Source organism: Pristiophorus japonicus, chromosome 10, assembly GCF_044704955.1.
Source record: "Pristiophorus japonicus isolate sPriJap1 chromosome 10, sPriJap1.hap1, whole genome shotgun sequence".
NCBI lineage: Eukaryota > Metazoa > Chordata > Chondrichthyes > Pristiophoridae > Pristiophorus > Pristiophorus japonicus.
Window position 1 is genome coordinate 13757026 of NC_091986.1, and position 26306 is coordinate 13783331.

Below are 26306 nucleotides of genomic sequence, written 5' to 3' on the forward strand. Positions count from 1 at the left end.
CACACTGAGATATGTGCGTGCACTAGGTCCATGCAGCAGAGCTGGTCTCCAGTCGTCTTGGTGAATCCTTGCCACTGGACCAAGACCTAGCTCTGTCAAGCCCGTGTGGTGGTTGGTGTGCAACGGTCACCACACATTAAAAAAAATTCACACACGGGCATCTTCCACCCTTGAGGATGTCGTTCGGGTTCTTCATTGAACCTCATGTGAACTCATCCTTTTTTGGCGTGGAAGCAAGTCATCCTCGATTCAAGGGACTGCCTATGATGATGATGTGTGGAGCTTCATATTTTCTAAGTTAGAGTGAAATAGTAAAGGGCCCTTGATAAATTAGCGTTTGGGTATGATGTAAAACAATCCCCATTTCTATAGTGCTCCTCACAGATGGAATACAACAGTTGGAATGGAATAGTGGAGAGAATTGTCAATGCAATGAGACTTTCGAACAAGTCACATGGGAGAAGATTACCAAGGTCTTCTCCATCACATGTATACTCATGAAGATGCCAGATATTTTCTAGGAAAAAGCAAGGTTGGTCTTGTGTTGAAAATGTAAAGCACTGACATGGAAAAGGACATATGTGGGCTTTCAACAAGATATTCACACAGACACACACACACACACACATTCTTGTAATAAAATGGTCTCTTATATGGATCAATTGGAAAATTTAAGTGTACAATTTCCATTCACTTTCATAATATTAACATTCCCAGCAACAACAATCTTAATCCAAGCAGAACATATTTTGAAACCCTAGTTATGCTTTAATAAGAATTCAAAAAAAAAAGAACCAGATGCTCTCGGAACTGGCACTCTCAAAAATTAAGTCAATTATCAATACCATCCTCAGCTCTTCTGGTTCAAAAACATAGCTATCCTCTTCTTCCCTCGTCCCACCACCACCACACACACACACACACACATACAGGCTTTGCTTCCAAATATCCCACACAGAGACAACAACAATGAAACTCAGTTGTATCCTTTCCTTTTGCTTTCCTTTTGCCTATTGCAACTGATGTTTGCATCAAATCTTGTATTACATTGGAATATAAATGTTAGTGATTTGTGTTGAACCAGTGAGGTGTAAATTTCACATGGTGCATGGTTAACTCAAGCACTGCCCTCCCCCAAATAAAGCATTCATTGATGCATCCCAGTGTTGCTATTAAGACTTTCTGGCAGTGCAAAACCTGGCATAAACACAAGCTGCACATCAAAAGGGATTGACAAATCACAGTGTTCAAGCAAAAATAGAACTCGGGCTATGTTGTCAAAGAGAAAATCGACTCAATGTCTTCTTCATTTCTTTCAATATGTAAAATCCCTTTGATCAGAATTTATTTTGTAGCTGTTTAAAATTTAAAAAAACTTTTATTGCCAAACGTTCATAGAAATGTGTGACCATTAAACACATTGGCTTGTCATTATTCAGACACCGTGGCCCCGATATTAACAGGGAGCCAGTGAGAGAGAGGCCGAAAGAAACAGGCAATGCCGCGGACGTGGGCGCCCTGTCGATCTTAATGGTAGGGCCTCATTAGCATCGGCCTCCCGGCAACCGGCCAGGTTCACAGCCTGGCCAGTGGGCTGGAGGAAACATTAGTAGCAGGGGGGATGCAGCATTCTGGCTCTACATTTGCTTGATAACAATAATGCATTTCATGATACCCAATTTTGCTACAGAGGCACATTACATATTTAAGTTATGCATGATTCTGAATGTATTGCTAAAGGATACATGTTATTGAATATTCAGTTCCTGACCACATGTTAATTTATACCTGGACTGTAAACATGCGATGTACAAATAATACCTATATCACTTATAGAAAATGAATTTGAATAATATTAAAAACGTTTGCCCACAATCTGGTCTGAAGGTTTAAAAACCTTCATGTAACAACTGACAAGGGATACGTAATGCAAGTTGAGGTCCAATTCCATGCTCCGAGTGGGAAGCTGTGCTGGCATCGTAGCTCGCAGTCTGTGATTTTTCATTTATTCATTTGAATGGATGAAATATCCCATGCGGCCCACATTATGTTCCCTGCGGGCATAGCTCCCTGCTGGGAACACAGGAGTAGCCCTTTGGTTTACTGAACAAAATAAACTATTAATGTGGACTTATAACCTGAGCCCAAAGTGTCTACTGGTCTCACATTAGTACCTGTTGAGTTGGGTGTGCAGTTCGCAGATTGGATTTTGCTGTTCCTGTGCCCGGGTCTATTGGATCACATGGGTGAAGCACTTAGTGAAAAATCGGGAAGAGATGATCACAGATGCAGGGAGGATGTTTCCCCTGGCTGGGAAGTCCAGAACAAGGAGTCACAGTCTCAGGATACAGGGTAGGAAATTTAGGACCGAGATGAGGAGAAATTTCTTCACTCAGAGGGTGGTGAACCTGTGAAATTCTCTATCACAGAAGGCTGTGGAGGCCAAGTTACTGAATATATTTAAGAAGGTGATAGATTTCTAGACACAAAAGGCATCAAGGGATATTGGAAGAAAGCGGGAATATGGTGTTGAAATAGAGGATCAGCCATGATCATTTGAATGGTAGTGCAGGCTCGAAGGGCCGAATGGCCTACTACTACTCCTATTTTCTATGTTTCGAAGAAGCCCACCCAATTTTCTATTCATTTAAAGAGTAGAAAATTGGACAGGCTGCCTCATGGGCATCCTCCCTGCCTGATGTTCCTCCCTGTGCTGCACTCAGGTGATCCAATATTCCCAAGTACAGCAACAGAAAAAAAATCTGCTTCATGTTGTCCATTGAAACAGGTGGCAAGAAGGCCAGCATGCACAATAGTTCAATGTGTGCAGGTGGGAGATTTGCTTTCTCATAACATTACAAAGTCTTGGGCATGTTGAAAACATAGCTTTGCACCAGCCTAGAATTATTTTGCACCTAGTCTTAAGTCAAATTGGCGTGAAGTGCTCTCCTGCAGAGATTCGTTATAATACATTTGCTCTTGGAATGTGGAGAGTAAGGTGGTATTTAGTTCGCATCCCGATTTGCCTGGACAAATGAGTGGCTTTCTATTCCACTGCAGTAGACCATCAAGGTCAACCATAGCATGTGCTAGAGTCACATGTAGGCTAGTCCAGGTTCCCTTCTTGGAAGAATATCAGTGAACTAGTTTGATTTCTCGTAGCTTTCATGATTTTTTTTTCCGTTGCTATCCCAAAAATGACGAGACGTTAAAAAAAATTCAGTTTCATAACTTACCATGCTGGATTTCAGTTTCCAATGTTTGGGTGGCTAGGCCAACACCATAACCATACCACTTGTCATCAGCATGTATACTTAGAGTGCTGTGATCTTGCACCTGAACCTGATTGGCGGAAATTCAAACCTGTCAGCGTAACTGGAGCCTTTGTGTTATGAAAGGTGGTCCCACCTTGTGCTTTTATATGTATAAATTACTTGAGTTCTGTCATGTACATAAGATAATTACAAATGTCATCTTGCAAAGAGGAATTTTTAATGCAAAGTCAATAGACTTTTAAAATGCTCCATCTAGTTGCAGAACAGGAATGGTTATGACTCACTACATCTTGCAAGATGTGAAAGTAAGACAATTATTCATACTGTTGTGTCCCTTAAACAGATGAGGCTGCACACAGGGAGGTTAAAGTAACAGTGACCTCAGTCTTTATTAAGACACTCCAGAGTGAGGAACAGGCCTTAGGGGCCGGCTTATATACAGTGCTCCCAAGGGATGTTGGGATCCCTTGGGACTTCAGGGGATGCGCTCCCTGGTGGCGGAACATGGGAGTGCATGCTTTACAGATAAACAACATCACTCCCCCCCCCCTCCCCAAAGTCAAAGTGAAAACTATTTACAAGGTGAGGCGGTCGGAGCCTTTCTTTCCCTGGTGGACCGCCTCGGTACAAATGTCTGTTCTGGTGTGTTGGCTGTGCCCCTCGCTGGGCTGGCGTGTTGTTGGCCCTTCAGGGCTGCTGGGTGAGCCTGGCCTTGCTGGGCTGTTGGGTGTGATGGGTTCGATTTCCTGGTCCAGCGTGGTGTCGTTGATCCTTTGGGTGTGTGTTGTGGGCTCGAGAAAGGTGGTGTCTGCTGTGGGTTGTTCAGGGCAGTCTGGGAACCACAGCCTCGTTTGGTCCAGGTGCTTTCTGCAAATATGTCCATTGTCTAATTTGACTCCAACACCCGACTCCCTTCTTTAGCTATCACCGTGCCCGCGATCCGCTTGGGACCATGTCCATAGTTTAGCACATACACAGGGTCATTCAGATCAATTTCCCGTAACACAGTGGCGTGACTATCATTTACATTTTGTTGCTGCCGCCTGCTCTCTACCTGATTATGCAGATTGGGGTGAACCAGCGAGAGTCTGGTTTTAAGTGTCCTTTTCTTGAGTAGCTCAGCCGGGGGCACTCCTGTGAGCGAGTGGGGTCTCGTACGGTAGCTGAGCAGTACTCAGGACAGGTGGGTTTCGAGTGAGCCTTCTGTGACTCGTTTAAGGCTCTGGTTGATTGTTTGTACTGCCCGCTCTGCCTGCCCATTGGAGGCTGGTTTTAATGGGGCCGAGGTGACATGTTTGATCCCATTGCGGGTCATGAATTCTTTAAATTCGGCACTGGTGAAACATGACCCGTTGTCACTGACCAGTATGTCAGGCAGACGGTGGGTGGCAAACATGGCAATCAGGCTTTCAATGGTGGCGGTGGCAGTGCTTCCAGACATTATTTCACATTCAATCCATTTTGAAAAAGCATCCACCACCACCAGGAACATTTTACCAAGAAACGGGCCCACATAGTCGACATGGATCCTTGACCATGGTCTGGAGGGCCAGGACCACAACCTAGTGATGCCTCTCTGGGCGCATTGCTCAACTGAGCACACACGCTGTATTGCCGTACACAGGACTCTAAGTCAGGGCCTAAGTCAGGATACCGGGCCACCACACTTGGGATCTGGCTATCACTTTCATCATTACTATACCCGGGTGTGTGCTGTGGAGATCCGAGATGAATGTCTCGCTGCCCTTTTTGGGTAGCACTACGTGGTAACCCCATAACAGGCAGTCTGCCTGAATGGACAGCTCGTCCTTTCACTGCTGGAACGGCTTGATTAGCTCTTGCATTTCAACGGGGATGCTGGCCCAGCTCCCATGCAGTACACAGTTTGTTACTAGGGACATTAGAGGATCTTGGCTGGTCCAAGTCCTAATCTGGCGGGCCGTGACAGGTAATTTATCATCTTCAAACGCTTCCATGACCATCAACAAGTCTGCGGGCTGCGCCACCATCAGCCAGTTTGTGGGCTGCGCCATTTCCCCGTGGTGGGCAATGGTAGCCAACTGAGAGCATCCGCGCAGTTCTCGGTGCCTGGCCTGTGGCGGATGATATAGTTATACGCTGATAGCGTGAGTGCCCACCTTTGTATGCGGGCTGAGGCATTAATATTTATCCCCTTGTGTTCAGCAAACAGGGATATGAGGGGCTTGTGATCGGTTTCCAGCTCAAATTTGAGGCCAAACAGGTACTGATGCATTTTCTTTACCCCGAACACACACGCTAATGCCTCTTTCTCAATCATGCTGTAGGCCCTCTCAGCTTTAGACAAGCTCCTGGAAGCATAGGTGACAAGTTACAACATCCCAGCGACGTTAGCTTGTTGTAATACACACCCGACTCCGTATGACGACGCATCACATGCTAGCACGAGTCTTTTACACGGGTTATGCAATACAAGCAGCTTGTTGGAGCATAAAATGTTTCTGGCTTTCTCAAAAGCAATTACTTGTTTTTTTTTTTCCCATACCCAGTTCTCAACTTTATGCAATAACACATGTAGGGGCTCTAAGAGGGTTCTTAACCCCGGTAGGAAGTTACCAAAATAGTTGAGGAGTCCCAGGAACGACCACAGCTCCGTGATATTCTGTGGCCTCGGCGCGTTCCTGATAGCCTCTGTCTTGGCGTCTGTGCGCCGAATGCCGTCCGCCGCGATCTTTCTCCCCAAAAACTCCACTTCTGTTGCCATGAAGATGAAATTCGATCTCTTCAGCCGCAGCCCTACATGATCCAGTCGCTGGAGGATCTCCTCCAGGTTTTGTAGGTGCTCGACGGTGTCCCGACCCGTGACCAATATGTCGTCCTGAAAAACCACTGTGTGTGGTACTGACTTGAGTAGGCTCTCCTTTTTTCTCTGGAAGATCGCTGCAGCCGACCGAATTCCAAATGGGCATCTGTTGTAGATGAACAGTCCCTTGTGCGTGTTGATGCAGGTGAGGCCCTTCGAAGACACCTCCAGCTCCTGCGTCATGTAGGCCGGAGTCAGGTCGAGCTTGTTGAACGTCTTGCCTCCTGCCAGCGTCGCAAATAGGTCGTCTGCCTTAGGTAGCGGATATTGGTCCTGTAGCGAGAAACAATGAATACTTACTTTATAATCGGCGCAAATCCTGACCGTGCCATCACTTTTGAGTACTGGAACAATTTGGTTGGCCCACTCACTGAATTCCACTGGGGAGATGATGCCCTTGTGTTGCAGCCTGTCCAGCTCAATTTCCACTCTCTCCCTCATCATGTGAGGTACCGCTCGCGCCTAGTGGTGAATGGGTCATGCCTCTGGGACCAAGTGGATCCGCACCTTCGCCCCAGAAAAGTTTCCAATGCCTGGCTCAAAAAGGGAAGGACATTTTTTAAGAACTTGGGTATATGAGGCCTCATCGACATGTGATAGTGCTCGGATATCATCCCAGTTCCAGCGGATTTTGCCCAGCCAGCTCCTTCCAAGCAGTGTGGAGCCATCGCCCGGGACAATCCAGAATCGCAATTCGTGCACGTGCCCTCGTAGGTGACCTTGACCATGGCGCTGCCCAGGACAGTGGTAAGCTCTTTGGTGTATGTTCTCAGTTTCATGTGGATGGGGCTCAGGGCTGGTCTGAGTGCCTTGTTGCACTACAGTCGCTCAAACACCTTTTTACTCATGATGGATTGGCTAGCGCCATTGTCCAGTTCCATGGCTACGGGTAAGCCATTCAATTTTAAGTTTAGCATTAGAGGTGGACATTTCTTCGAAAATGTGTGCATCCCGTGTACTTCAGCAGCTGCCTCCTCTCTGAGGCTCGAAATTGCTTTGGTCCACCATGGACTGATCTTCCTCTGCCACGTGGTGGTTAGCAGGTTTTGCAGAGCTTGCAGCTCATCTGCAAGCTCGTTGGAGGTGCCCCATTGTTCCACAGCTCTTGCAAACATACCCTTTGAAGCGACATGAATAGGCTGAATGGAAGCCTCCTCAACGCCAACAAGGTGTGAATTGCCTTGCATTCATCCTTTGTTGCGGACTCTGAGTCGTCTGGGTCACCTGAGGCCTGCTGGCAGTTGCAGACTCGTGGTTTCTGCCCTGTACATTTCTGCTCGCAAACACAGTTCCAGTTAATTTATGAACATTGCTAGCACTTGTGTGCTGAGAGATTGTTTGGTGTTATCACTGGTGGGCATAAATGCTTGTGCTATCGCAATGGCCTTAATGAGGGTCGGTGTCTCTACAGTCAAAAGTTTTCGTCGGATGGTCTTGTGGCCAATGCCCAGTACAAAGAAGTCTCTGAGCATTTGCTCCAGGTAGCCATCAAACTCACATTGTCCTGCAAGTCGCCTTAGCTTGGCGATGTAGCTCGCCACTTCCTGACCTTCAGATCGCTGGTACATATAGAAACGATACCTCACCATCAGCACGCTCTCTCTTGGGTTAAGATGCTCCTGAACCAGTGTACACAGCTCCTCATACAACTTATCTGTGGGTTTCACAGGAGCCAGAAGATTCTTCATGAGGCTGTAGGTTGGTGCCCCGTAGACCGTGAGGAGGACCGCTCTCCTTTTTGCAGCGCTTCCTTCTCCGTCCAGCTCGTTGGCTACAAAGTACTGGTCTAGCCGTTCGACATAGGCTTCCCAGTCCTCACCCTCCGAGAACTTCTCCAGGATGCCCACAGTTTGCTGCATCTTTGCGTTGGATTCATGTAATCGTCGCCAGTTGTTGTGTTCCTAACACAGATGAGACTGCACACAGGGAGGTTAAAGTAACAGTGACCTTAGTCTTTATTAAGGCACTCCAGAGTGAGTAACAGGCCTTAGGGGCCGGCTTATATACAGTGCTCCCAAAGGATGCTGGGATCCCTTGGGACTTCAGGGGATGCGCTCCCTGGTAGCGGAACATGGGAGTGCATGCTTTACAGATACACAACACATACTATATAAAGGTATCACATTAATCTCTGGGATAGTTGGAGGAGTATAGGAGACAGACTTTGTAGAGAAGATCAGACAGAAAATGAATGTGGTAGGTATTGTCATCATCATATCATCATATCATCATAGGCAATCCCTCGGAATCAAGGAAGACTTGCTTCCACTCTTAAAATGAGTCCTTAGGTGGCTGAATAGTCCAATATGAGACCCACAGTCCCTGTCACAGGTGGGACAGATAGGCGTTGAGGGAAAGGGTGGGTGGGACAGGTTTGCCACATGCTCTTTCTGCTGCCTGCGCTTGATTTCTGCATGCTCTCGGTGATGAGACTCGAGGTGCTCATCATCCTCATATTGCTGTTTACCTGTTGTGCTTAAGTTTCATAAATGACGGAAAGGAATTGCGTGCTTCTACTGCTCTCACCACCATGAAGTGTTATGCCTGGTGTCCTGCAGACATCTAAAAGATAAACCACAGCAAATAAATTACTGCTTTTTCGTCTACATAAGTGGCTTAAAATGTGATCAAGAAAGGTGACATAAAATAAGCAGCTTGAAGATGAGCAAAAATGGGTGAATGTTCATCTTAAGTGCTTCCCAGTGCAGAGCTTTGCATTGTCATTGAGTTCACCAAGAGAAATTGCAAATGCACAGCAAGCAATCTTCGATCCATTAAGTGGATTCAAAGGCATTCAAAGTACTTGCCCCCACCATGATTTTCAGTCTATTAAAATTTAATGGTTGGTAAGTCCTGGGATCACATTTGAATGCCCAATATGTGTTCCCAGTGTCCTGGGAATGCAAAGATGAAAATTCGTCTTTCGATATTTTAATTGAAATGAAGGATATTGGAGCTGACAGGTTTGTCGTAGTACCTGTTACAAGGACACCCTCAAAGCCTCCCTGCTAAAGTGCGACATCACCATCAGGAGACCCTGGCCGAAGACCGCCCGAGTTGGAGAAAGTGCATCTGGTAGGGCGCTGAGTTCTTTGAGTCTCAACGCAAAGTGCGTGAAGAGGTCAAGCGCAGACAGCGGAAGGAGCGGATGGCAAACCAGCCCCATCCACCCCTTCCCTCGACGAATGTCTGTCCCACCTGTGACAGGGTCTGTGGCTCTCATATTGGACTGTTCAGCCACCAGAGAACTCACTTTGGGAGTGGAAGCAAGTCTTCCTCGATTTCGAGGGACTGCCTATGATGATGAGTACGTGTTCTGACGTTAAGGGTGTGCTTACACTTGGAGTCTAAGTTTGGCATTGCCCTATTTATACTGATGGCTGAAACTTCAATTCTGCTGCCAAGCAGAGATTCCTGCATCTTTGTGCTTGCCTATAGCTCCTCCCCAGGCAATGACATTTTAAATGTTTAGACAGCATCTTCACAGCACCCAGATTGTCTAAACATTTAAGTTAACTGCCGGTCAGTTTAAAACGTCCAAAAGAAGGCACATTTTTCACCCACCTTGACAATGCATAGGAACATAGAAATATAGAAATAAAGGAACATAGGAAAGGGTTATGGGGAGCGGGCAGGGAAGTGGAGCTGACTCCATGATCAGATCAGCTATGATCGTATTGAACAGCGGAGCAGGCTCGAGGGGCCAAATGGCCTACTCTTGCTCCTATTTCTTATGTTCTTATGTAGGTGTAAGCCACTTAGACCCTCGAGCCTGTTCCGCCATTCAGTGAGATCATGGCTGATCTGTGACCCGACTCCTTATACCCGCCGTTTCCCCATATTCCTTAAAAGCTATGGTTAACAAGAATCTATCAATCTCAGATTTAAATTTAACAGTTGACCTGTTTGCAGAAGAGACTTCTAAACTTCTACCACCGATTGCGTGTAAAAGTGTTTCCTCACTTCAATCCTGGCTCTAATGTATAGGCTATGTCTCCATGTCTTAGATTCCCCAACCAGGGGAAATAGTTTATAGCTATCTACCCTATCTGTTTCCCTTAATATATTGAAAACCTTGTTCAAATTACCCCATAACCATCTAAATTCCAGGGACTACACTCCTAGGTTGTGTAATCTGTCCTTGTAATTAACTCTTGGTATCATTCTGGTAAACCTACGCTGCACTCCATCCAAGGTCAGTATATCCTTCCTAAGGTGTGGTGCCCAAAACCAATTATTTTGCTTCAGTCTTCACAGTGGAAGTCACAAAAACCATGCCAAAAATTGCTGGTCACGGGAATGTGGGAAGGGAGGACCTTGAGATAATCACTATCACTAGGGGGTGTAGTGCTGGACAGGCTAATGGGACTCAAGGTAGACAAGTCCCCTGGTCCTGATGAAATGGATCCCAGGGTATTAAAAGAGATGGCAGAAGTTATAGCAGATGCATTCGTTATAATCTACCAAAATTCTCTGGACTCTGGGGAGGTACCAGCGGATTGGAAAGCAACTAATGTAATGTCTCTGTTTAAAAAAGGGGGCAGACAAAAGGCAGGTAACAATAGGCCGGTTAGTTTAACATCTGTAGTGGGGAAAATGCTTGAAGCTATCATTAAGGAAGAAATAGCGGGACATCTAGATAGGAATAGTGCAATCAAGCAGACGCAACATGGATTCATGAAGGGTAAATCATGTTCAACTAATTTACTGGAATTCTTTGAGGATATAACGAGCATGGTGGAAAGAGGTATACTGATGGATGTGGTGTATTTAGATTTCCAAAAGGCATTCGATAAGGTGCCACACAAAAGGTTACTGCAGAAGATAAAGGTACGCGGAGTCAGAGGAAATGTATTAGCATGGATCGAGAATTGGCTGGCTAACAAAAAGCAGAGAGTCGGGATAAATGGGTCCTTTTCGGATTGGAAATCGGTGGTTAGTGGTGTGCCACAGGGATCGGTGCTGGGATCACAACTGTTTACAATATACATAGATGACCTGGAAGAGGGGACAGAGTGTAGTGTAACAAAATTTGCAGATGACACAAAGATTAGTGGGAAAACGGGTTGTGTAGAGGACACAGAGAGGCTGCAAAGAGATTTAGATAGGTTAAGTGAATGGGCTAAGCTTTGGCAGATGGAAAATGTGAGATCATCCACCTTGGAAAAAAAAACAGTAAAAGGGTATATTATTTGAATGGGGAGAAATTACAACATGCTGCAGTGCAGAGGGACCTGGGGGTCCTTGTGCATGAATCCCAAAAAGTTATTTTGCAGGTGCAGCAGGTAATCAGGAAGGCGAATGGAATGTTGGTCTTCATTGCGAGAGGGATGGAGTACAAAAGCAGGGAGGTCCTGCTGCAACTTTATAGTGTATTAGTGAGGCCGCACCTGGAGTGCTGCATGCAGTTTTGGTCACCTTACTTAAGGAAGGATATACTAGCTTTGGAGGGGGTACAGAGACGATTCACTAGGCTGACTCCGGAGATGAGAGGGTTACCTTATGATGATAGATTGAGTAGACTGGGTCTTTACTTGCTGGAGTTCAGAAGGATGAGGGGTGATCTTATAGAAACATTTAAAATAATGAAAAGGTTAGACAAGATAGAGGCAGAGAGCTTGTTTCCACTGGTCGGGGAGACTAGAACTATGGGGCACAGCCTCAAAATAGGGGGGAGCCAATTTAAAACCGAGTTGAGAAGGAATTTCTTCTCCCAGAGGGTTGTGACTCTGTGGAATTCTCTGCCCAAGGAAGCAGTTGAGGCTAGCTCATTGAATGTATTCAAATCACAGATCGATAGATTTTTAACCAATAAGGGAATTAAGGGTTACGGGGAGCGGGCGGGTAAGTGGAGCTGAGTCCACGGCCAGATCAGCCATGATCTTGTTGAATGGCGGAGCAGGCTCGAGGGGCTAGATGGCCTGTTCCTAATTCTTATGTTCTTATGTCCTTATAACTGCTCACATTGCTCCAGGTGTGGTCTAACCAGGGCTTTGTGCATCTGCAGCATAACATCTACCCGCTTGTATTCTAGTCCTCTAGATATAAAGGCTAGCATTCCATTAGCCTTTATGATTATTCTCTGTCCCTGTTCATGATGTTTTAATGATCGATGTAAATGGGCCCCTAAGTCTCTTTGGACCTCTACTCTTGCTAGCTTTTCACCATTTAGAAAGTACACTGACCTATTCGGGTGACCTCACACTTGCCCACATTGAAACCCTTTGCCACAATTTAGCCTATTCACTTAATCTATTAATAGCTGCTTGTAAATGTTATGCTTCCATCTGTACTGTTTACAATGCTGCCTATCTGTGGGTCATCAACACATTTGGATATCTGGCTCTCTATCCCATCATCTAAGTCATTAATAAATATGGTGAATAGTTAAGGCCCAACACAGATCCCTGTGAGACACCAGTAGTCACTTCCTGCCAGTTAGAGTACCTGCCCATTATCCCTACTGCCTGTCTTCTGCCGCTCAGCCAATTTCCTAACCAGGTCACTAATCTGCCCTCAACTACATGAGCTTCTTATGAGGGACTTTATTGAATGCCTTCTGAAAGTCCCTATAAATACCAATGCACAGGAGTATACTTGTGATAAACATAAGTCTGCAAGTCCCCAGTGCCCATCTCTGGAGTCAGGTGATCACTGAACTCTAGATTTTCACTACATGTGAGCATCAATGCGAAGCAGAAACTGCTCAGCACAACCCCTGAACTTGCAACGCAAACGCGCCCTAAAACATTATCCTGATTATCGTAAATAACGTCTGCATTCAAGATTTAGTTTTTAGATTTAAATCAGAGACTCTTTTTATGCTCTTCTATATGTAAAGTGTCCTTAAAATAATTTAACTTGTGTGGATTTTTTTTTAAACAGATATCTGCAACACCGTAAAATTTTGATGGACTTTATTTCTGAGAAAATGTTGACCTGGATCCTTCTTCTAAGTGCAGTCTTGGTTCGAATCAATTCCCAGAAGGCAGCTCCTTTAAATGCTTCAGACAAGGAAGTGTGTGAGAGCCTTTGCTCCTGTGTGGAAAGAGACAGCGTGCTCCACATAAACTGTCAAAAGAAGGACATCATCGAAATATCCCAAATCAAACCGCCGCAGACATGTACCTACAATCTGAACCTGCAAGAAAACTTTGTGAGCATGTTATATCCCAACGACTTCATTAACTTCAGGAATGCTTTGTCACTGCATCTCGGCAAGAATAATTTGCAGGACTTGGAAGCTGGAGTTTTCGCCGGCCTAAGTTCTCTGAAACGCTTGCACATAAATGGCAATTATTTGCAAGTACTGCGGGAAGGCACATTTCGAGGACTGGATAATTTGGAATTCCTTCAGGCGGACAACAATTTAATCCATATCATTGAGCCTGGCGCGTTCAGCAAGCTTCACCGGCTAAAAGTGCTCATCCTGAACGACAATGTAATCCCCTTTCTCCCCACCAACATCTTTCGTTTTGTGCCCCTAACCCACCTGGACCTTCGAGGAAATCAATTAGATTCACTTCCTTATGTCGGACTTCTGGAGCATATTGGCAGGATAATGGAGCTTCAGCTGAAGGATAACCTGTGGAAATGTGATTGTGATTTATTGCCACTCAGATCCTGGCTGGAAAACATGCCTCCCCAGTCTAATATCGACGATGTCGTCTGTGTGCACCCATTTAGAATGCAAGGTAAAGTTTTAACCAAAACAACAATTACAGAGGTTTGTCCGACTGGATCTGGAACTGACTTTGAAGAACCCATAAATTCCATTCATTTGGTAGTAACTCCAGCTGCTGATAATACTCACATCAACATTCAGAGTGCTAATAAATCAGTTATGAAAGAACCTAAAAAGGATCCATATATTCCACAACCTGATGGACAGGATGATGGCAAAATACCTATAACAAGGCCTGCGACCCACCCAAAATCACCCTGCACAACATGTCACTGCAGCACACAGCCAAATGTAGGGCAAATAATGAAATGTCAAAAAAGAAACATTAAAACTTTATCAGACCTCGCACCCAGTCCACCAAATCCAATAATGCTTTATTTGACTGATAACATTATCCAGTCTCTGACAAAGTATGATCTCCTCGATTATGGCAGCTTGGAATTACTGAATTTAGGGAACAATCGAATAACAGTAATTGAGGATGGTGCTTTTGCAAACCTCACCAATCTCCACAAGATGTATTTGAACGGGAACAATATCGTGAGATTAACAAAAGAAATGTTCATTGGGCTCAGTGCCCTTCAATACTTGTATCTGGAACACAATATAATCAAAGAAATAGTACCAGGGACATTCAGTGCCCTATCACAGCTCAAGGTCTTATATTTGAACAATAACCTCCTGCATAGTTTGCCTCCACACATATTTGCTGGCATTCCACTCTTACGATTAAATCTTAAAAATAACCACTTTATGCATCTCCCTGTGAGCAACTTAATAGATCAGCTTGAATTAATTGTTCAGATTGATCTGGAAGACAACCCTTGGGATTGCACGTGTGACTTGGTGAGCTTGAAGCAATGGATGGAGAAACTCAATAAAAATGTGACCGTGAGTGAGATTATGTGTGAGTCTCCTGAAAAGTTTGCCAAGAAAGATTTGAAAATGTTGAACAATGAATTGATATGTCCTGGATTAATACATATGCTGGCCCCACCGACACAGGCCAATGATGTCAGGTTGACCACGGCAGCCATTGGTACAGCCTCCAGCCTCCTGAGTTCGATCATGGACACAGTGCCGCTTTCTGTTTTGATCCTCAGTATGTTGGTGGTATTCATATTGATTGTATTCAGTGCAGCTGGGATGGTAGTTCTTGTGCTCCATCGTCGGAGGAGATCGAAGAAGAAACTTAAAACTACGCCAGTGCAGGACTGCAGTCCATTGCATGTTCAGTACAGTGTGTACGGACATAAGAGGACCCACCATACAGAAGAAAGGCCGGATGGAAATATATATGAGCAGCACACAATTAACGCAATAGGTCCAGTGTGCAGAAGCCATCCTTATAGCATGAGAGATGTAGAGCTGGACAGCGAAAGCAAAGACGGAAACGAGCCAAAAATGATTTACAGGAGTCACATGATGAGGGAAAATGATTCTTTACTCACAAGTTCCAATATCAAGTTCAGTGTAATAGAGCAGAACCCGGAATTTATGCCCCTCCGCGATCCCAGTTCAATGTACAGGAACATTCTTGAGAAGGAAAGGGAACTTCAGCAGATTGGGATCACCGAATACCTGAAGAAAAATATCCCGCCACTGCAACCAGACCTCGATGTTCGCTACCCATCGAGGCATGAAGAGCTGAAGCTGATGGAAGCGATCATGTATTCAAGACCGAAAAAAGTTGTGGTTGAAGAGACGAAAAATGAATATTTTGAGCTGAAAGCAAGGCTACAAACAGAGCCGGACTACCTAGAGGTACTGGAACAACAGACAGCGTTGAACCAACCATGACTTCTTGAAGGACATTGACATTTTTAACTCGGCTGTTACATTGTGATAAATGAGCTCATTTGCTATACTAAGACATTAGTGCCTTTACAGATGATTCTCTTTTTCTACATACAATACAGCAGTAATCCTTTATTAAACTCAGGGATCGATAGACAAACCATTGGGAACAGCCATTGAGAATGCAGGTACAGGTACAGTTACTGCCAGCAGCATTTGTTTCACAGCATACGGACTGTGTGATAGGCAAGCACAAAGCTTTATAAAGCGTCTGGACGATCATTTTGTAAAGACAATCCTATTATTGTAACCTAAAGATGTTGTCATGTGAGCCAATGGTGGGTGAAAGAGGGTACCTGAAGGTGTGATTACTGCCTGTATGCACATTTACTGGGAAGCCTTATTTTCAAGGCCACTGGTTTGTAGCTTTCACGGAAAAATGGATGGAATCGTGGAGCATAAATCCCCAGACAACCATCAAAGTTCCATGTAACAAAACGGAATCTGATTCGGTCAACGTAAACCAGTGACCTTGCTTATTTTTATTTTTATTTAACATGTATACTCTCACAGTCTTCTGCTATGATTTCATTATCTGATATGGGGGGGGGGAGGGCGGGATGGGGGGCGTGTTACATGACTTCTGACAATCCAATCTTCTGATGCTGCTGGATTTTATTTTAAATTATAGACTATAGTTTGCACTTGCTAATCTGCAAGCCCAAAATAACTACTGTAAGAAGCAGGCACAGACATGGCTGCACACACTGTATTTAGACTGTCTCATGTTCTCTTTGTGGCGTTGCTCTCGTGTCAGTTATATCATAAGGCATTCCCAGTTCCTCCAAGTCTTGGACGACATTGACTGCTTTTTGAAAGAAAAATTGAAACAAAAAAAAATTGTGCTTTTTCTTTGTAAATCTTTCAATCACAATAAGTTCAAAAGCTGACACATGTAGGGAGAGAAAAGCAACAAAGACCAAATTGATGAAGGGTATGATTTGTTTCAAATACAATATAGAAGTCTGCAAGCTATTTTTTCAGTTACAAAATGTAAGATTCCTGTAAGCTATTTATTCTGTACAGTTTTGCAAATAAATCAGGGGTGCCTTTCTTGTAAAAAAAAATAATAAAATATGCGCACTGAACTTTTAGTTGAAATAAAGTCAGGATAAAAGAATCTCTGCTCTCACTGTGTCTTTCCATTCTGCTCTGCTTCTACCTTACTGCCGCGGTTCATGTATGCACAGACTACCGTGGGAATTTCATCAGAGCTGTACCCACTCCGCTGACTGTCACTTCGGGGTGGCAGGAACCCGACTTACGCTTGCGACCAGGAATTCCTCTGCAATTCTGATGCAGTCACGGTGGCCAGAGCGGGAGGAACAGTTAGCCTAACATCTGTGGTTGGGAAAATGTTGGAGTCCATTATCAAAGAAGCAGTAGCAGGACATTTAGAAAATCATAATTCGGTCAGGCAGAGTCAGCATGGATTTATGACGGGAAAGTCATGTTTGACAACTTTGCTGGAATTCTTTGAGGATGTAACGAACAGGGTGGATAAAGGGGAACCAGTGGATGTGGTGTATTTGGACTTCCAGAAGGCATTTGACAAGGTGCCACATAAAAGGTTACTGCACAAGATAAAAGTTCACGGGGGTTGGGGGTAATATATTAGCATGGATAGAGGATTGGCTAACTAACAGAAAACAGAGAGTTGGGATAAATGGTTCATTCTCTGGTTGGCAATCAGTAACTAGTGGGGTGCCGCAGGGATCAGTGCTGGGACCCCAACTTTTTACAATCTATATTAATGACTTGGAAGAAGGGACTGAGTGTAATGTAGCCAAGTTTGCTGATGATATAAAGATGGGAGGAAAAGCAATGTGTGAGGAGGACACAAAAAATCTGCAAAAGGACATATACAGGCTAAGTGAGTGGGCAAAAATTTGGCAGATGGAGTATAATTTTGGAAAGTGTGAGGTCATCCACTTTGGCAGAAAAAAATCTAAGGGCAAGTTAATATTTAAATGGTGAAAGATTGCAAAGTGCTGCAGTACAGCGGGACCTGGGGGTACTTGTGCATGAAACACAAAAGGTTAGCATGCTGGTACAGCAAGTGATCACGAAGACCAATGGAATCTTGGCCTTTATTGCAAAGGGGATGGAGTATAAAAGCAGGGAACTCTTGCTACAGCTGTTCAGGGTATTTGGAAAGCAATGACCAGGATCGGTTCAAGTCAGCATGGATTTATGAAAGGGAAATCATGCTGGACAAATCTTCTCGAATTTTTTGAGGATGTAACAAGTAGAGTGGATAAGGGAGAACCAGTGGATGTGGTGTATTTGGACTTTCAAAAGGCTTTTAACAAGGTCCGACATAGGAGATTAGTGTGCAAAATTAAGGCACATGGTATTGCGGGTAATGTATTAACGTGGATAGAGAACTAGTTGGCAGACAGGAAGCAAAGAGTGGGAATAAACGGGTCCTTTTCAGAATGGCAGGCAGTGACTAGTGGGTTGCCGCAGGATTCAGTGCTGGGACCCCAGCTATTTACAATATACATTAATGATTTAGACGAAGGAATTAAATGTAATATCTCCAAGTATGCAGATGACACTAAGCTGGGTGGCATTGCAAGCTGCCAGGAGGATGCTAAGAGGCTGCAGGGGACAGGTTGGTGAATGGGCAAATGCATGGCAGATGCAGTATAATATGGATAAATGTGAGGTTATCCACTTTGGTGGCAATAACAGGAAGGCAGATTATTATCTGAATGGTGACAGATTTTAAAAGCGGAGGTGCAACGAGACCTGGGTGCCATGGTACATCAGTCATTGAAGGTAGGCATGCAGGTACAGCAGGCAGTAAAGAAAGCAAATGGCATGCTGGCCTTCATAGCTGGGAGATTTTAGTATAGGAGCAGGGAGGTCTTGCTGCAGCTGTACAGGGTCTGGGTGAGACCATACCTTGAGTATTATGTGCAGTTTTGGTCTCCTAATCTGAGGAAGCACATGCTTGCTATTGAGGGAGTGCAGCGAAGGTTCACCAGACTGATTCTGGGGATGGCAGGACTGACATATGAGGAAAGACTGGATCGGCTAGGCTTATACTCACTGGAATTTAGCAGAATGAGAGGGGATCTCATAGAAACATATAAAATTGTGATGGGACTGGATGGGTTAGATGCAGGAAGAATGTTCCCAATGTTGGGGAAGTCCAGAACCAGGGGACACAGTCTAAGAATAAGGGGTACGCCATATAGAATTGAAATGAGGAGAAACTTTTTCACCCAGAGAGTTGTGAACCTGTGGAATTCTCTGCCACAGAAAGTTGTGGAGTCCAGTTCATTGGACATATTCAAAAGGGAGTTAGATGTGGCCCTTATGGTTAAAGGGATCATGGGGTATGGGGAGAAGACAGGAGTGGGATACTGAGGTTGCATGATCAGCCATGATCATATTCAATGGTGGTGCAGGCTCGAAGGGCCGAATGGCCTGCACCTGCACCTATTTTCTATGTTTCTATGTTTCTATGGTGAGGCCACATCTGGAATACTGCGCGCAGTTTTTGTTTCCATATTTACAAAAGGATATACTTGCTTTGGAGGCAGTTCAGAGAAGGTTCATTAAGTTGATTCCTGAGATGAGGTGGTTGACTTATGAGGAAAGGTTGAGTAGGTTGGGCCTCTACTCATTGGAATTCAGAAGAATGAGAGGTGATCTTATCGAAACGTATAAGATTATGAGGGGGCTTGGCAAGGTGGATGCAGAGAGGATGTTTCCACTGATGGGGGAGACTAGAACTAGAGGGCATGATCTTCGAATAAGGGGCCGCCCATTTAAAACTGAGATGAGGAGAAATTTCTTCTCTTAGAGGGTTGTAAATCTGTGGAATTCGCTGCCTCAGTGAGCTGTGGAAGCTGGGAGATTGAATAAATTTAAGACAGAGATAGACAGTTTCTTAAACGATAAGGAGATAAGGGGTTATGGGGAGCGAGTGGGGAAATGGAGTTGAGTCCATGATCAGATCATCCATGATATTGAATGATGGAGCAGGCTCGAGAGGCTGTATGGCCTACTCCTGATTCTATTTCTTATATTCTTATCTCTGAGGTAATATCCAACAATGTCTTTGCTTTATTGCCCCCACCACTTACACCATCCACGCATGTCACAGATAGCTGCCCATGTCAGGGAAATGGCGCAAACCGTTTATCATCACCATCGCTTTTAATTACAAATGTGTCACTTAAAACGTATTACGCCCACTGACTGTTTTGCACTGTTCATTACTTGCTCTACTGATTTCAGGCAAGTAAGTTATTCAGGCCGCTTCAATCAGCTGATTGCACTGTTATCAATTGCAGGAGCAGTCGTAAAGTGGAGACTTCAGACAACATCAGGCACGGCCAAGGGTGCCATCAGCCGGTCCAGGCAGCGGGCGGTTGAGGGGGTCGTTCAACCTGACTGCCTGCCTCTCTTCCGCTCTTACATCCGGTCCAGGGTGTCCTTGGAGATGGAGCACGCGGTGTCCACCGGTACGCTCGCGGCCTTCCGCGAGAGGTGGGCACCGGAGGGACTGGAGTGCATCATCACGCCCGGCAACCAAATTTTAATTTGATTTTACGTTTTTTAAGTTTAATTTGTCTTAATTGCCGGTGCTTTTAGTGTCCCCCTTCCCTTTTATAGGGGGCACTGGGGAAAATTGTGATTTTAGTGCCCAAAAAAAAAAAAACACAAAAAAAAGGGGGGGGAAAAAAAAAAAAAAAGGGCCTTGTAAATGTCTGGAGTGTCACCCAGGTCGGGTGGCACCGTTTAATGTTTTTATGTTTTGCAGGTAAACTCAAAAGAGTTTCAGACAACATCAGGCACGGCCAAGGGTGCCATCAGCCGGTCCAGGCAGCGGGCGGTCGAGGGGGTCGTTCAACCTGACTGCCTGCCTCTCTTCCGCGCCTACATCCGGTCCAGGGTGTCCTTGGAGATGGAGCACGCGGTGTCCACCGGTACGCTCGCGGCCTTCCGCGAGAGGTGGGCACCGGAGGGACTGGAGTGCATCATCACGCCCGGCAACCAAATTTTTATTTGATTTTACGTTTTAAAGTTTAATTTGTTTTAATTGCCGGTGCTTTTAGTGTCCCCTTCCCTTTTATAGGGGGCACTGGAAAAATTTGATTTTAGCGCCCAAAAAAAAAAAAATGAAAAAAAAATGAAAAACACAAAAAAAAACCAAAAAAAGGAAAAAAGGGCCTTGTAAATGTCTGGTGTGTCACCCAGGTCGGGTGGCACGGTTTAATGTTTTATGTTTTTGCAGGTGAACTCCAAAAAGAGTTTCAGACAACATCAATCAGCTGCCTAAAGACACCACTTTCCACCTGTCTCTCATAAGTAGGAACCAATTTTACCGCCAACTATCTGTAGCAGGCAAGTCACGTTAGCCTGTGCCTGAGCACCCCCCCCACCCCACCCCCCCCCCCCCCCCCGCCGACCCTAACCTAGTCACAAGAGAGAAGAAGAGGAGAAGGAGGAGGAGGAAACAAGCACTGCATTACTGCTTCTCTCACCCGCAGGCACCAGCTCAGATACTGACACTGCGTGGTCCTTAGAGGTTAGCTTAGAACATGGGTATTTATTGGGTGGTACACCGGAGCCTAGCGGGCTGCAGCCCGGTCAAGGGGAAAGGGAAGCTCAGAAGCCATCTCCCCAGAAGGCGAGTTCACATGCGAGTTCTGCTGCACAGGACTCAGATGAGGATCTCGATGGGAAGATGTTCACACATGGGGTAATGGCCATGCACACCGACATGCTAGGAGCAATGGCAAGGTTGCCCGAGAGATGTCGCAAGTGGTAAGGAGCGTAGAGTAGTCATGACTCTCGCATTCTGTGCACACCATCGAGCCCTTCATTGCCAGTGTGCAGACAATGATGGACTCCCAGACTCCCAGATCTCATGACACATGTCATGGGAAATGTGGCAGCTTCCATTGTGGCACAGGTGGAAGCCACGCAATGTCTTGGTGCAGCAATAGAGTCAATGGTTACTTGCATGAATGCTCACACTGCTCTCATGCAGTTTCGGCTTGATGCCACACAAGGTCTTGGTGCTGCCATTGTCGCTGGGTCCACCACGGTCGCCGGGGATCTCATGGTGTCACAGCAGCACATCACACTGTGCTCCGTCCGATTGGTGGAGATGCTGAGGTGCTGCCCCGGGGGAGTGGCACTGGGTCAGTGGAGCAGCAACCTGCTGTCCTCTCTCAGAATGACAGCATTCCTTATCCCACCACTGCCACTCCGTCCTTGCTCTTGTCACTGCCCGTCACACAGCCAGCCCAGACTGCCGCCGACCAGCCTGAAGTGGTGCAGCCTGCAGCCAAACCTTCCAGGCCCAGAGCTGGTCGAGAGCATCCTGCAAGGCCGTTTGTAGCCTCTGGCCCTGACACTCAGCAGCCTTCGGCAAGCAATGCTGCAGCCACAGGGGAGACACTACGGAGAAGTAGTAGAATAGGTGGATGAAAAAGAGGCTATAAGTAAATGTCACAGTCGGACTTGGCCCCTTTTTTGAAGATGGTCATGATTACGTTTGTTCTGAGTTCTCCCAGCATGCTCTCCTCCTTCCAGATAAGGGAGATGAGGTCATGCATTCATGCCAATAGTGCTTCTCCGCCATACTTTAGTGCCTCGGCAGGGATTCCATCTGCTCCTAATGCCTTGTTGTTCTTGAACTGATGGATGGCCTTTTCTACCTTGTGCAGGGCTGGGGTTTTGCTGTGATGGTGGCAGGTAGCATGCTGCGGGATGGAGACAAGGACACTCGTGTCAAAGGCAGAGTCTCGATTAAGGAGGCCTTTAAAGTGCTCCTTCCAGCGGGCCCTGACTGCCTCGGTCACCTTGATGAGTGTCTCCCCATTCTTGGCCAGCAGTGGGGTGGGGCCTTAGGTTCTTGGGCCAATAATTGCACTTAACTGCGGTGAAGAATCCTCGCACGTCATAGCTGTCGGCCAACTCCTGGTCACAGGTTTTTTTGTTAGACCTTGGCCTTCAGCCATCTGTAGTGCTGCTTTGCTGCTCCCGAGTTGGGTTGCTGCTTTAAGTTCAGAAATGCCCTGCGAATGCGATTTATTAGGTCCTGGATCTACTGGGGCTTCTCGTCAGGCCAGCCTTGGTGTTTCCCAGTTGAATGACCGAGCATCTCTTCGAAGGCGGTGGTTATGGTGGCCTTGAGGGCAGACCAGGCAGTGTGAGCACTCTGTGTCTCAGGGTCATCGACAATTGCCAGGTTGGCAGTGAGGCACTGGCTGTATAGGGTTCTCTTAACTGGGGCTTTGAGTGCCCTGGCATTGATTTTTCTGCACTAGGGAGATGATTGAACATACAGTTGTACAGTTTATAGTTGTATGTTTGCTGTTGTCTCTCATTTCAGTGTTGGGGAATTGGTATGGAAGAGCAAATTAATGTGGTGATGGGGATGCCCACAAGTGCTTGGAGGCGAGATGGAAATCAATGGCCACGAGCTCTGATGTGACAGTCGTGGACCTCTCTTGGATTGACTCGCTGCCTACTCCTTCGTGACTGTTGCTGCTCGTACTCCTCCTCGTCCTCCTGCTGTTGTTCCTCCTCCTGTTCTTCCTGCTCCTCTTGCTGGTCCTCCTCCTCCTCCTCCTCCTGAGGTGGTGCAGCTATGCCTGGTGGCAATGGCTGTGCCCTCATGCTGGCCAGATTGTGCAGTATGCAGCAGACGATGACGAATAGGGACACCCGCTCAGCCGAGTACTGGAGGGCTCATCCCAAGCGGTCAAGGCAGCGGAACCATTGCTTGAGCACTCCGATGGTCTGTTCAATGATGTTCCTGGTGGCGTCATGGCTATCATTGTACGAGTGCTGGGCAGGAGTGTTGCGGTTGCGGAGGGGAATCAGGTGCATATCAGATAGCTATTTGCCTCTCCCTGTGCCTCACCCTGTAGCGTGCTCCAGGGTCATCTCCTTGCTCGCTCTCTGTTGAAGCCTTTCTCTCTCCCTCTCTCGATGCCTTTCCCTCTGTAATTGGCAGCGCCTCTGTCTTCAGGCGAAGCATTCTCTGATGGTGAGGTCGGAGCAGGATGCCGAGTGCCAGCACAGCCCCCATGAAGCGACAGAAATGGTAGAACATTGGAAGTGCTGTGAGTGAAACAGGGGAAAAGGTCGGAGGCAGAAGAATCTTTGCATAACAAATCGTTGCTGTCAGTCCACCAGTCACTCTACCCAACTGTTCTAAACCAGAAATAAGTAATGTCCGACAGAAAATACTTACCAAGATGGCGCCTTTAAATAGCACTGGCGCGCCCGGTTGCCGACTGCTATTCGACTGCTCGAGCCGTCGTTGTCATCACCAGGCGCTAAGGTCGGTAGCGCGGGATAATTTCTCTTCCGGAGCGGTAAGGGGGCGCTGCACACGGCGATCACATCATCATCGCCGCACGCCGCTGAGCGGGCCCCCTAGAAAACACCCACCCAATGCCACGGGGGGTTGATTTTTGCGCCAAGCCCGAGCGGATTCTGTTTTGCGAACTGTTAGCGCCTCCGCGTCGCTAAAAGGGGCAATTTCGGCCCCATGGAGACTTTCTGGCAGGGAGATTTCAGCAAAATATATCCACCAGTCAGCATTTCTTTTTGAACATTTTCATTTCTCCTTTGTAAATGCCCGTCCACAGCTTGCTTTCTTGCAAAATCTGCATGAAAGAGACGGATCCCAAATGGCCTGTAAGACAACTATGTAAAAAGAAATGACCAATAACAGAAACGTTCTGCTAAGACTCTATACCTAACACCAACAGCACTTTCGGATTCATTTTTACCTGCCAATGTTCTGTGTTCTGTACATAAACCCTTCAACAAAGAATTTCCCCCGCCCTCCCCCGGTGTACAGGGTATTGGTGAGGCCACATCTGGAGTACTGCGTACAGTTTTGGTCTCCGTATTTAAGGAAGGATATACTTGCAGTGGAGGCTGTTCAGAGAAGGTTCACTCGGTTGATTCCGGAGATGAGGTGTTGAATATGAGGATAGGTTGAGTAGGTTGGGCCTATACACATTGGAGTTCAGAAGAATGAGAGGTGATATTATTGAAACTAATAAGATAATGAGGGGGCTCGACAAGGTGGATGCAGAGAGGATATTTCCACTCATAGGGGAAACTAAAACTAGGGGACATAGTCTTAGAATAAGGGGCTGCCCATTTAAAACTGAGATGAAGAGAAATTTCTTCTCTCAGAGGGTTGTAAATCTGTGGAATTCTCTGCCCCAGAGGCTGGGTCATTGAATATATTTAAGGCGGAGATAGACAGATTTTTGAGCGATAAGGGAGTGAAGGGTTATGGCGAGCGGGCAGGGAAGTGGAGCTAAGTCCATGATCAGATCAACCATGATCTTATTGAATGGTGGAGCAGGCTCGAGGGCCCAAATGGCCAACTCCTGCTCCTATTTCTTGTGTTCTTATGTTCTTAAATAAAGGAAACTATTAAATGTAACAGTGAAAATGTAAGAACATTACACTAAAAGCACTTCACTTGATCACTTCTATTTAAAACAGTGTTTAGTTATAATGCCGTTACAAAGCAGTTTGCATGCACCAGCGTTAAATTTGGCTTTTGCCTGTACTAAAGCTGGGGCCTCAACGTGGGATCGTTTTTGCATTCATTCACTGTTGGACTTGGGGCAGTATAATTCCAGCTTTGCGTGAAGACATTTTTTAAAGTACCAAGAAGTACAAAAGACCACCTCGGCACTTGAGGAACTTACTTTTCAACATGAAACAAATAGCTGGTCAGAGACTGATGCACGGCACATGTGTTCAAACACAGAAGAACAGCCCAATCTGCAGAATACTGCTAACTACAGGAATCTGGCCAGGCGTACTTCTCCTTCACTGACATTCAACAATAAACTGTCTCTCAAAACATGGTTCATCATCATCATAGGCAATCCCTCGAAATCGAGGAAGACTTGCTTCCACTCTAAAAGTGAGTTCTCAGGTGGCTGAACAGTCCAATACGGGAATTACAGTCTCTGTCACAGGTGGGACAGACAGCGGTTGGAGGAAGGGGTGGGTGGGGAGTCTGGTTTGCCGCACGCTCCTTCCACTGCCTGCGCTTGGTTTTTGCATGCTCTCGGCGATGAGACTCGAGGTGCTCAGCGCCCTCCCGGATGGGAGACTTCTTGCATTTTTCTCATTCGTTGATACTTCCAATCAAATTTAATTGTTTCTCCCTCAGGTAAAAGCTCCAGATTTGCCACCAGTAATTTCTTATTCCACTGTCTCTTGGCAATCTGATAGATGACTTTCATTACCTGTTCCAAACTGGAATGGGTAACATGTGTTTGCATCTGGGATTCATTATGGGGGCAATTTTCAATTGGTGGCTGCACTTCTCACCTCAGCAAGCTAATGCACGCTCGTTGCTAGGGGCACATGAATCCTTGCCTAGTTTGTGTATCATTGACTTCCAACAGCTGAGACAGTAACGCAGCACACAGAGCTTCATGGAGACCTCAGCCATTGTCACGTCAGATAGTTTGCACAGCGCGCGTTTTGTGATGCCATCATTTCCTGTTGCTTTCTCAAACATGCTTCCAAGCGTCAGCTGCAGTAAGGAGTTACTTAAGCCAGATAAAACATTTCCCTTGCTGTTTGCGTGAGGTATTTCTAATAACTGAAACAGTTCTGATTGAGT

At 45.9% G+C, this 26306-nt stretch overlaps 1 protein-coding gene across 1 annotated transcript in view; it reads left to right on the forward strand.

The window, feature by feature from the left end:
* The window catches only part of LOC139274690 (SLIT and NTRK-like protein 6), a 43444-nt gene extending 27843 nt beyond the window's left edge, over positions 1–15601 (forward strand). The window contains exon 2 of the mRNA XM_070891366.1: positions 13003–15601. Coding sequence (XP_070747467.1) covers positions 13028–15601 — 2574 coding nt within the window. The 5' untranslated portion in view covers positions 13003–13027. The remainder of the gene's footprint in view (positions 1–13002) is intronic.
* Positions 15602–26306: the final 10705 nt, after the last annotated feature.